Genomic DNA, 13,281 nt, shown 5'->3' on the forward strand with positions numbered 1-13,281 from the left:
AAAGCTGCGTTTGCTAGTCAAGTACTGGCTAGCATTTATGAGCTCAAAATTAGCTAAAACCGTCACCGAAACAGTCACCAAAACATTTGGTAAAGTTTCAGAGGTGCTACCATTTTATTGGTTGTGACAAACTGAATGTAAATTATTTGTTTCAATAAAATAAACATAATTAAGTTAGAGGGTCACTCAAAGCTATAGCATTTTATTCTAAAGTTCAAGTCAGTTAAAAGTCCAAAATGTTTTGAACACATCCATACCACACACTCATATCACAAAGACTAAAGCAGCACAAAAAAAGAGGCAAAAGACAGGCGAGAATTTCCACGACACTGTTTATTGTGGATGGTTTTCAAGTTTTGCTTTCTTTCTTTCTTTTTTTTTTTTTTAATAGTGGTTCCCTTTACATCGAATGCTCTAGAGCGAGCAGGAGGAGATATCGCACACAAACATCAGAAAAAGCACAAGGTAATACTTTCACTTGAGACTAATCCTCTACGTTAGATATGGGTTTGGGGAAAGTAAAGAGGGAAGATGCAAGTTCACAAGATATATACTTCAAACAGAGCTGCAGACATACTAATATTATCGCAGAGTTGGGGTGGGGGGGTCGTATAGTGGGGTGGGGGGGTTTGAGGCAAGAGTAAAAGAGTAAGTGTTAGAGAAAGACAGGAACTGTTGGTGTGTGTGAGTGTAAGTGTGTGTGTGTTAGAGAGAGAGAGAGACAGAGAGAAAGAAGTGAGTGCATAGATGAGAGAGAGAGAGAGAGAGACAGAGACAGAGTTCGTGTATGCGTCGTGATCCGGTTTAACTGTAGTGAGTGTCGTCGGAGTTTGTTGTTAGGTTGATCTGAACTTGAAAAACAGAGCTGCTTGTTCATGCATGTGGTTGAAGGTCCCTGTTGCTGTACGTCTGTGGTTGTCATGGAAACTCTGACGAATTGGTGTTGCTTCAATCAGAGTTGCTAGGCAACACAGTATAATTAGTGCATTTTCGCAGACAAGAACAAGAGAAAAGTGTTATGAGGCTTAGATCAAAGCCTCAATCCAGTTCACAGTTGATTTTCGTGATGTTTTTGATGTCTCTGAGTGCTATTAAAGGCTTTGTAGTGTCGTTTTTTTGTAGTGTCTCGATTTGCTCTCATAGTCTAGTCACTGTGAGGCAGATCTCATTGAATTTGCTTCAATTCAAATGTGCACTTCAAATAAAATATATCACAACACAATTACTGGCAGAAGTAAGCAAAGTGAAAAACAAAACTGTGTTGATGTAATATACTTTATCCTCGTAAATGTATTAAGCAAATTCAGTGCATTACTTGGTGGTCAACTGGAAAACTGGTGAGGCCATTTAACACAAATTGAGCTCATAAAGATCATGATGCTTAGTTACTCTATTACAAAGACTTATTTTAAAGTTCCTTGGTGTCTATTAGCAATGACCGCAAGCAAAAATATATTCCTAAAATGAGAGAATCACTCGATTTGATCCAGTTTTGTAGTGCCTCACATATTTACTTTGTCTCACAAGGCTGTTTAAACATGGTGCAATGCTATTTTGCTCATTGTATATGCAATAGCATTACCTTTAGCAGGCTATTCTGTCAGATGGATTGCACTGTTTGTGGACAGAAATGAACGAACTATACACTAAAAGACCTCTTGTTTTATATACTATTTAAAACTAACATTGTAGTGCGTTGTTGGCAGTTAAAAGTAAGTTTCCCCCTCATTAAAAAAGCAAAGAACGCCTCAGTATATTACATTACCCATGCAAATTTAAATCATTCACACTGGTATGAGTCTGTAACAGCATAATCTAAAAAACCTTCATTAAGGGTCAGAAACCATCTCAATTTTTACGTTTCAGTGCGGAAAAAAACAAGTTCAGGAAACCTCGATTCTTAAACGTGTGAGGATAAAAGACAGAAGCAGCAAAAGACAGAAAAAAAACTGTAGGTGAAACAAACTGCATACAGAACTTAACACTTAGAGCACTTTGGGCTGGAACGTCAGTTGAAAAGATATCTCTTTCTATCGCTTGACTTTTTTTTAAAGCAAAATAAAAATATCTTGAGCGATCCTATAGTTAAATACAGAGGAATGTCGAACTAACCCATCTTAGTATAAATGAATTCATTATTCTAAGAACATTTGCATGGAAAGAAAACAAATCTAGTTCATCAAAAGGTTTACATACACAAAAGTGCAAATAATAAATAGTGCAAAATGACAATCTTGTTCCGAGAGTATTTCCAAATAATAATAATAATAATAATAATAATAGTAACAGTGGTCATGATTGGCAATGGATAACTTGGACATTAAATATATACTGCCCCATTCTTGCGCATGGTCTCGAATTACTGAAGCAGACATACACATCAATGAATTCGTACTGGCTAATTCACAACAAAACATGTGAAATTACTTTTAAATGCATCTCAAGTGAAGCTTGAAGCTGGTTAAGTATCACTGATTAAGACTGTACCTTAAGGCTAAAGCCTCTCTCTTTTGTTTGTGGTTTGCAAGTTACGCAAATCTTTCACGAAGTCGCGGTGTCGTCGGACGCATTCCGCATTGTGTCTTCACCGTTGTGTTTGTGATCATAAAATACACACACCTGCTAATTATCCACATAATAAGTGCATCACATGTGTTGTACATTCAATTAACATTCTAAGGCATTTTTTTAAAATAATCCTTCATACTTTGGTGTATTTATTATTTCTAACGTGGCTTTTTTATTTTATGCTGTTTTATTTTATCAGCTGCTTTTAAATGCTGTATGTTTGCAGGAGCTGTCCAAGTTAGAACTGAAATCCTACACCTGTCCAAATTTGCTATGGACATGTATATGTGTTTTTATAAGCAGCTTCACTATTTGCTGTTTATATATTGCTATAAACAAAAATTATTAATATGCCTACGTAGGTGGGTTTTGAAGAACTGCTGATTTGTTTGAAAATTAGATGTGGGGAGCTTTGTAGTATATTAATAAGCAAAGCATTTTCCTTGGTAAAGACCAAAGCATTTACCTTGGTTTTGTTCAGCCGTGTTCCATGTTCATAGCATTTTACACTCAGTTTTTGACCATCAGAAGAATTCACTGATCCCCAGAGCTCGATTTGTTTTCACAGCTCAATTTTACATGCAGGGAAAGATTCATCTTGCATAACCACAGTGCTGCTGCTGGCTAAAACCATAATATTCAAGTTTTGCTGTTTCTCATGGGTCTCCTGATACCACTCCCTCATAACATCAGAATCGTGGGTTGGAATAAGCGTCACCTAAAAGTACAGGACATAAATCTATGAACATCAAAATACAGATCTATATTTTCCATGTAAAATGACTATAATTCAAAAGCTTATAATTAGACCACTGCATGCAAAGCTTAAAGGGTCCATATCTGACATGTTTCTTGAGGTCCACTATAGATTTTGTGTCGGGTCTATGTATCAAAACCAGCTGTATTTCACTTTTACATGACCATTTTCCAACTTCTTTTCGTAGCTTAGAATTAAACAGCCTGTTTTTGTTAGTGTGCTGATATACGCGAACAAGGCTGATATATGTACATGACTTTCATTCTGTTTGGCTGCTGTGTATTGTAAATGGGTGGAGCAGGACTGTTGTTGGCTGAATATGCTATGCTGTAGCCTGTAAATGCAATGATTTTTGTGACATTACAAAAAACTGTCCATTTTTGTAGCTTACTTTCCATATATGGACTGTATGTATCAGAGATTGATTGACATTTTGAAACCTCAGCAATGTTTACATACTACATCAAGCATTCGTATCAAAGAAGGGATAAAATCTCACTTTTACATGATATGGGCCCTTTAAATTGAAGCTCCAATTAACATTATTCCTACATTAAAAAAACACTATCAGTTACATTAGGTCCTTACATTGTAATACTATTTTTAACAGTCAGTTATTCTTATTCACGTATATAAAAATCATACCTGCATGTTGCTGTCCCACTGTGCTTTCCCCTCTAAAAGAGCATCTAGGACCAACTTGCTGGGCTCCTGTGCTGTTTGATCATTGCCACTGACCACATAGTATGAGGATCGAATTCGTTTGAAGAACTCTGCATCCACGTTTTTGGCACTGCAGTGATTAGGGATATAAACTAGGTCCATGTACATTGGAGGACAGTTTGGTACTGACAGTCCACTGTTGGCCTTGCTGCTTCCTGAGGAACAAGTAAAGGAAAAGGTAACGAAGCAAGGATTTATAAATATACGAAAAAATAAGACAGGGCTAGCAACTTTATGAGCAGGTAGCACTGGTGCTAGAAAAGTTGCAAATGCTGTTGTACAAACATTACCATACTACTACTACTTATAAAAAGTGTTAATCTCAATAAGTGGAACAATTTGCCATTTGGCAACACGTAAAAATTGTAGGGTTTGCACTTTAATATCCATTTGTAAAATGTATAGCAAAATAATTTTCTCCAAAATAATAAAGTTTTCCCCCACATAAGGGCACAATTAGAACATAATTAGCTTATATGTGTGTCTTTCAGAGAGAAGAAACCCACACTAGAAGGAGCTCACATAGGAGGCTAAATAGTTAATTACCAAAAAGTGAGGCTCAGTGATATTTAATATGCAAGTTTTAATTTAATCAGTTAATTCTAAAAGGTATATAGGCTAAAGATAGCAAAGACAGTAAGCATCCATATAGAAGCACATTTTTGGGCTCAATTGCTTTACACAAACAGTAAAATCCTAAATCTGGCTTTACGTATGGCATTATAACCCTGAACTAAGCAACTAACCAACACTGTGTACATCACTTTGTTTACAACAACACTCGGTTTACACTTTTGCATGCCTACAATTGTGATCTCTTTTTACATTTGCAAAGGATTTATTTCTCCTACTATGTGTCACTCTGCACAGCCCATTTAAGATCAATGTACAGTGTTTTAGTGAAGTAAGGTCGGTGCTGTATTGTCATCATGCCTAGCATGATGGCAGGTACAATACAATTGCGTTTCAAGCTAGTATTGTACTCATATTGTACACAATCCCCTTTATTAGGAATTCTTAATAACGAAAGCTATGGAATAACATGTACCTGTAGTTTTTACACCCCTTGATGCAGAGGTGTTAGTTGCATTTTTGGCATCTTTCTCCACTGTGCTCTTCTTTGGAGATGCTGTTTTTGACTCCTTGGCTGCATTTGTTTTAGACAGAACATTCTTTCTAGCTGGTGAAGAAGATTTAGGTTTTGGCTTCTCTCCCTCCCCTTTTTTAGACTCCTTTAGTTGGTTGTCCTCCTCAGCCTTAAGGGCCTCTGGATCCACCATGCAGACATCAGGATAAGGTGGTGCAGGAGCAGAATCCCTTGATGCAACTGGAGGAGGATCTACATGACGATAAGTGAGGGTCCTGTCTGTCGGTAGAGTTTCTGAGTCATCTTCTGAATCAATGTTTGCATCTGCAGTTATGGAAGGACACTCTTCAGTTCCAGGAGGAACATCAGAATCTGTTTGAGAAGGTGCTGATTCACTAACAGAAGTTGGCGGAGTTTCCTCACACTGCTTACTTTGCTGCTTTCCTCCGGTTGGGGGTGGCCCTCCACCAGACTTAGTGAGTGGCTTTTCCTCCTGTAGAGGATTCTCCTCATTCATGAAGTACTCAAGAGGGTTGGGGTTTATGAACGAAGGTGAAAGCTCTGTCTTTGGATGTCTGTATTCACAGGAGGTCACCAAACATAAGTCAACATTTGACCGTGACTGAGGAGAGACACTTACTTTGGAGCTGTCTGGATCTCTTGAGCCGCTAGTAGACTTCTGAGCCGCTTCTTCAACATGAGCGGAGCTGCTAGAAAACTGAGACTCTGTTAGCTTAGGGGACAACAGAGGTGGAGATGGCATTTTGGGACTGACGGGTGATTTAGACTCAGACGTAAAGGGAACAGTCCCTTCTCCAAGATTAAGTGCATCAGTCTTCTGTGGTAGACAAGAGTAAGAGGACACTGTGGGGGATGAAGGGGAAGCAGCTTTTGGAAGGGTGCTGACCTCACTGGATCTGATCTCCTCTGTCTTAAAAGTACTATCATCACTAGAAAATAAGGTGGGACTTGTTCTATCTTTGTAATCTGAGGGGCTGGGACCCCTCAGTATTAGAGATGAGTCTGGGGACACCGGTGATTGATTGCGGGGAGATATTTTTGGTGTGACAGATTCTGAACAAGGACCAGCATTTGGAGACATTTCCCTGGGCTCACCAATTTGAGTGGGTGTTGTAACAGATGGGGTGGACTGGGAAGCATCGGATGGAGAAGCAGAAGCAACTTGGGTGCTGTCAGGCTCTTTGAAAAGCATGGGCTTCTCACCATTCCCTCCTGGTCTGCGTGGTTCTCCTGATCTGTAATCAGCTCCATCTGAGGGGCTGTAGTCAACCTCTGTTGGGCCATTTTCAGTGACTGCACGCTGGGGCCCCACTGCAACTGGGTGTTCTGGGGATTGCTTACTGAAATCCAATGCAAAAGAATGATCTGGGGATTCCTGACCAAATTCCACTGACATGGCAGAATGTTCAGGAGACTTTGTCCCCTGCTGAGGTGTCTGCGACTTGGCTGTTTTTGGCGAAACATCTGGAGAGATTGACATAGGCCGAGGGCTTTCCTCCTTAGATGGGGAAACGTCTGTTTCTTGCATTGTAGTTGGAGTTTGCACAACAGAGACAGACAGAGAGTCATCTACCTCTGTGGAGTGAGGGGAACCCACTTCAGCATGTAACGATGGGGAGACATCATCGGTTGTAGGCTCTGGTAAAGAGCTTGTTGCAAGTGATGCTGTTGAGGCTGAGGCAATATGAGAAAATGTATCTTCAGCAACAACTTCATCAACTGGAGTGCCTGACTTGTCAGATGTGGTTCCCTCAGATATGGACATTTTACTCTCCTCTTTGAATGTTGTGAAAGGAACTGAATCTGATGATTCGATTTTAGTCTGTGGTAGTGAGGATGAAATAGAGGAACTGTCACCATTTTCTGGCTTCTTATCATCATGGCTAATTTTAATAGCAGACTGATCATCAAAGTGTGGCTTTTCTTCAAGCACTGAGGTGGTACTGCCACAGGATACTGGACTACATTCTGGGGATGGAACCTTTTCTGCTGGTGATATTGGTACAGCTTCATCAATAGGACTAGCTTCTCTGGGAGAATACTCTTTGTCACTTGTTACTTCAACAATAATGGGACCTTGGTTAGTGACTTGTTCAAGGGGTATAGCTCCAGCCTTCTCTTCCACTGGAGACTGATAGTAAGGTGTATGCCCCAAAGACTGAGGTGAAGAAGTGCCCTCTAAGGTTTTATCATCTGGACTGTTTGAAGCATCCATGACTCCTTTTGATGACAATGTAAGTGTAGTGCCAAGCTCAATTGGTGATGAAATACCTGTTTGAATGTGTTCAATGCCTATGTTATGGTCTCCAGAGGGTGACCGCACAAGGGGCAAGGTGGTAGACGCAGCAGCAAGCCTCTCTGAGTCCAAAGAGAATCCTGTTGTACTGTAGAAATCCTTGCAAGATTTGTCTTCCTCCAATGAAGATGGTGGTGAAATTGTAGAAGCTGAAGCTTGGTAATCATGACCCTCTGTTGCATCACTCTTTGAATGATCTAAATCAGGAACATCTTGGAGGGGCGAGAGTTTCTTTCGATCATAGTCGCCTAAAATCCCATACTTGACAAAGTCTTGAGAGGGAGATTCAGTTTCTTCATTTGTAGTCTCATCGCTCATTATATCCCTTGGAGTTGACATTTCATCCATGGGAGTTGGTACACTTGAGATTTCGATTGTAGACTGTGTGTGCCCAGATGTAGTGTATTCCTCAGGAGGCTCATCTCTATTCTCATCATCTGAAGCCACCTCGCTTTCTGAGCCTACTGGCAGAGTTTCATCATGAATCGAAGCTGCTGGTGAGACTGGAGAAGAGAGCTTTGGAGGAGTGGTCACGGTCAAAATCTGCCTCTCAGTTTCTTTGTCAAGTTGTTCGGTCTCTGTTGGCCTGATGCACTCGTCCTCCACAGTTTCCTCCACAGTTTCTTCCTCCACATCTTCTGCCTTCACTTGAATTGTAGCATCTATTCCTTGTTCCTGTTCATCCACTTCCTCTGTATCTCCCTTTTCCTCATAATCTCCCATCTCAGATGACTCTTCAAGTCCTGTGCCCTCATCCTCAAATTTCTCTGTACCATTAGTGACAACAGCTTTTTGTTTAGGTTCTGACTCCTCTGGGGTACCTCCACATTCCTCCTCAGCTTCTGTAGTTGTTATTCCCTCATCCACAGATTCTGCTGTTTCTGGAGAGTCCTTGCAAATGGTGATTTCTTCCTGTTGTATCATTACTCCTTGTTCAGAATCTTCTATTTTGGTCTGAGGTAAGGTTTCATCATCTTCAACTATCTCCTCAGCTTTCAGAGCCTCAAAGTCTTTGGTAAGGTCTTCTGGAGAGGACATAAGGGATCGTTCAGCCTCCAAAGCAGTAGTGCTAGCTACAGTGGCTGCCACGATAGGAACAGCTGCAGATGCAGCAGCAACAACAGATTTTCCAGCATCTTTTTTAGTGGGCTTAGCTTTTTCTTTAGATTTAGCAGGGCTGCTGAGGGCTTTTCCTTGTGTTGCCACCTTTGGTTTTGGTGCAGGCTTTTTCACTTCACCTGCGCCAGAAACATTCTTCTTTAAACTTGCAGGTTTTTTTGAGTCTTTTTTAAGATCCTTTTCATCCCTCTTAATTTCTTTCTTTTCCTCTTTCCTGCTCTCCTTCAGTGGTGAGTCTTTCCTAATGTCCCGCTTTTTTACCTCCTTCTTGATGTCTTCTTTCTTCGGCTTCTCCTCACTTTTGACCTTTTCCTCTTTTTTGGGTGATGGCTTGTCATCTTTTTTCCCCTTCTTTTTGTCAACTTCACTCTTTTCCACAACTTTCTTTGTCTCCTTCTTGATTAATTTTTCTTTGGCCGTAATTTTTGGTTTTATTTCCACTTTCTTTTTTTCTGGTGTATCAGTTTTTGGTGTTTGTTCAGATTTAGCCTTTGTCTCCTTTTCTATAGTTTTTGCTTGTCGCTTGACAAGTGGTTTTTCTTTCTTCTCAACTTTCAGCAATGGTTCCGGAGTTCCTTCAGCATCAATTTTTGCCTTTTCAGGAGTTTCTTCTTTGGACTCCTTTCTGACGGCTTTGCTTGGAGATGCTTTTGGGAGTGACTTCAGACTCTCTTTGCTATCCGTCTTATGCTTCAGCTTTGCCTGCTTGAGAGCTGGTGCCATGTTTGAAGACAGGTCTTTCTCTGTGACTACAGGATGCTTGAGGAAATCCAAGTGTTTCAATTTCTCCAAGCCCTCAAGAATGTTATACTGTGTGGCATTACCTGGAAACAAAACACGTACTATTTTCTCTGATGGGTTAGAAGGATGCCATACAATCAGAGATGAGATTGAGGATAAATATGAGATTGGGAGCTCGGATTCATTTCCATTTGGTAACATAATTGGTGCCTTGTCCTTTTCACTACCAGTCCACTGCTTCATAAAGTACTGCAGCTCTTTGCTGTTCTTTGAAGGGTTCAGGACATACATTTCAAGCTTACCAACTCCCATTTTCTGGAACAGTATGATAGGTTCAATTGTATTGCCTACATTCCTTTGTAGAGGTTCTGGTTTCAAAGACAGCTTGCTGAGATACTGCTGAGTGAGTGTAGCTTCTTCAAGGTTTCTTCGTACCCTGTGGTTTGGTTCTGGTTTCTCAAGAGTCTCAGGCAGGTTAAGGAACACAACACCAAGGTCAGGTGAGATCATGTTCTTCATCCAGTCACTATTGGCCGTGGATCCCTGTGATTGTTCCTCCTCCAGTTCTGCAATCTTTCTTTGCAGCATGCTGTTGATCCCTGGAAGGTTGTCATCTCCAATGTGAGTCAAGAGAATAGAATCTACCCGGTCTAGATGGCGAACCAACTTCCAAAAACAGGATTTCCTGTTAGATCCACCATTGACAAGCATGTTGAAGCCATTAACAGCGAAAAGTGCTGAATCACCTCGGCCACCTGGGAAAATGTAGCAGCATGGTTTAGATAACTTCAGGAATCCACCTGATGTGGGAGGTTCAAGCATATCAAAGGGAGATGGGATTTCCACCGATTCTGAGAGGTATTCTGTGAACTCAGAGAGGCCCTCCATTTCTGGTAGGATGCTTGGAGAGTTTAGCTTAATATTAATGAAGTCTTGTAGGCTGTGTTTGTCAAGGTTTGAATTTTTCCAGTCACCATGTTCAGGACAGAAAAGGGTTAGGCTGGCTTTGTTGGCTGGATGTATGGTGCTTAAAAGTTCCCCAATCTGCATGATAAAAGTTAAACAATGTTAAATGGATCCAGCACATTGATTCGTTTTTTTTTAAAGGTAATCAGGTCTGGAATGCTACTATTTGTGAACTTTTATTTGCATTTCAATCACTATTTGAGGTTTGATTTTTCTTTTTAGTAACCACAGAAAACAACTACTAATTACTAACTAAAAATTATGATAGAATGATATAAAGAAAAAAAAAATCATAAATACAACAGATTTTTTCACAAAACAGTGGAGACAAGCAATACATATATATATATTTTACTATATATATTACTACCTAATCTGACCATAGGTTACCATTACATATACCTCTTGGTCTGTGAAAATGTCAATGAAGTTGAAAAAGGAGAAGGAACCAGACTGGAGAATGAGTTCACCGGTGTTTTCAAAACACTGTCCTGCCAGAACAAGCAGCTTGTGGCGGGCTGCGTCTGAAATCATCAAGCGAACCTAGAAACAGCAACAGATGGAAGGCTCATTTAAACAGTGTACATCACAATATGAGCATGGTTCAAATTAGCTGAGGTGAAATAATTAAGGTCAGGACAAATATGCAACCTTTGTGGGATCTGAGTATGTTGTATTCCAATGTCACCTCAAAATCATTATATTTCTTTTAGTATACCCTGAAACACTGAAAACTTGCACAGCTGAAATTCGTCTCTTTCCTTAGGACAATGTGTCGGAGGGCACTTTGGTGTGCAGACTTGCTGGACATCAACTAATGAAAATATAATCAATTTCATCTGTATAAAATGCATTAGTTAATTAGCTCTGGCCCTCCCTCACTGTCTCTCTCTCTCTCTCTCTCTCTCTCTGTGTCTGGTTTGATTTCCACTTCACTGCCACCGACTGTTCTGGGCAGCTCGCCAGGGTCAAACCTGCAGTTCTGTGCCATATTATTAATGCAGAGCTGGACTGCAGATGGCCTGTAAAGGAGGGTGCTGGTTCAGTGTATGTTTAAAGATTGAAAAGCATGGCAAACTCCTTTTGTTATTGTAAAGGCTGATGTACTATGAGTAAGGGCTAACTTTGGGACAGTTGGCAAATTACCCATTTCATAGTTCCAATGAATAAATGAATATTAAAGCCACATTTGGAAGACAGACACAGTAGTACAATGGAAGAGGATGGATTGCCTCTTAAGCATCAGTTGGCTCCTCCCTTTTCCAACAACTAATGGAAAGCAGTGCTACACCAATAATGCTAGAAGTGCAGTGTGAACAAGTTCAGTACATTTCCTGAACCATAGTTTGTTGGTACTACTACTGGAACAAAGGCAGGCCTCTCAGCCAGGCCACTTAGAAATGAACTGCTTTGTTCTACTGATGTGCTCTTCATGACCAAGATTTTTATGCCTTGTCAAAGACACAAGACTGAACACGATAAGCAAACTCATTCAGTGTTGCAGTAGCTTACATGATATGGATGTCAAATACATGTTGCAATGTAACATGTAACCCTCAACCCTTTAAGTCTTACATCTGATGTCACGATGCGTAAGTCAACAGTGATGTGCATATGATAACAAGAGAAAGACAGAAAATGACCTCAGTGCTAACAGCCTCATCTGAGGGGTTGATCAGCACAACAGTCTCCAGTACACTGCTTTTGTGGTGCAGAATCTTCTGTCCTGTAAACAGCAAAGAGAAGACAAAGTTGCTATTAATTAGTCTCTAACTTTTAGCATGTTTTCAACTAAGAACAAAAATACACTTCTGAAAATGCCACGTTTTCCAGTATTTTGAACTGTGATTGTTAACAGAAGACAGTATGTCCCATTCCAGTAAGTGATTTTGTAGGAATTAAATGATTACATTCATCTTACACACATGCAACATCAAATGTTTGTTCATTAAGTCACAAGATGTAATATTCATAAATACTTTAGATTTGATTTGGTATTGCTGTGTACTGGTTGTACTAATTGAGCTCATAAATTATGCACAAATTCTCAGTTTCTGGATGAGCTCCAAGATGCAGATGTAAGTGTAGAGCAGATCTGCCCAAACTGGATGTTCGATTTGGCCAGCCAGAAAACAGCATAACCCCCTGACTCACACAGCCAATGAGAAAACCCATATTAATACTTCTTCCGTAGCTTCTTATTTTTCTTTTAAATTTTATTTTTGAAGTACAAAACTACTTACAGTACAAAACCTTTAGTAACAAAACATAGTGCCAGTTTCCCAGACATGGATTAAGCCTAATCTTGGACTAAATTCTAGTATCAATGGAGAATTCCCATTGCAAGAAATTCTTTTTAGTCTAGGCCTAGAATGAATCTGGGCCTGGGGAAATGGCCTTTAAGTTTTTGTTACTGTTTTTGTGATGTCAAGAAAAACAGTGCATTTACACCTATATGCCTATTCAGCCTAAAGCAGTTTAGCTCCGCCCACTCAGAGTTCAGTTATAAGGAGTGTTTTAGCCAAGACTTTTTCAATCAGGCAGAATACAGGACAGACAATTGGAAAAGAGGTTCTTTATCAGTTGTAAAGGCACAGTAACAAAAACAGCCCGTTTAAACAGAGAGTTTCGGTAAATAAAACCACAAAATAACTGGACCCCAGTGGAAAGGATAAAATACTACAAAAATATGATATATTAGATATAGATATTGTCCCTTTACAACATATGACCCTTGACACCATAAAATTATCACTGACTGCAAGGCAGGTGTAACAATACATATGTAACTAGCAGTCACAAGCTAATAGACAAGAGGAGGTTCAGAGACCACTGGTGGGAAGAAAATCTTTTTGCTGAATTTAATTTAGAACACTTGAGCCAATACAGTGCATGTTGGACGATTTAAATGTTAGAAAACGTACAAAAGGAAAGCACTTTTTTTGAGGCGGTCGTGCCTGCTAAACAGCCGTGCTGCCACTTTCCACACATGGAACAACTTTC

At 39.9% G+C, this 13,281-nt stretch overlaps 1 protein-coding gene across 1 annotated transcript in view; it reads right to left on the minus strand.

The window, feature by feature from the left end:
• Positions 1-313: 313 nt before the first annotated feature.
• The window catches only part of map1b (microtubule-associated protein 1B), a 34,805-nt gene continuing 21,837 nt past the window's right edge, over positions 314-13,281 (minus strand). The window contains exons 3-7 of the mRNA XM_036579962.1: positions 11,922-12,004; positions 10,681-10,821; positions 5,097-10,356; positions 3,971-4,203; positions 314-3,286 (exon numbers count right to left, since the gene is read on the minus strand). Of these exons, the coding sequence (XP_036435855.1) occupies positions 3,131-3,286; positions 3,971-4,203; positions 5,097-10,356; positions 10,681-10,821; positions 11,922-12,004 (5,873 nt within the window). The 3' untranslated portion in view covers positions 314-3,130. The remainder of the gene's footprint in view (positions 3,287-3,970; positions 4,204-5,096; positions 10,357-10,680; positions 10,822-11,921; positions 12,005-13,281) is intronic.

The sequence above is a fragment of the Colossoma macropomum genome, unplaced genomic scaffold (genome assembly GCF_904425465.1).
Source record: "Colossoma macropomum unplaced genomic scaffold, Colossoma_macropomum, whole genome shotgun sequence".
Taxonomy (NCBI): Eukaryota; Metazoa; Chordata; class Actinopteri; order Characiformes; family Serrasalmidae; genus Colossoma; species Colossoma macropomum.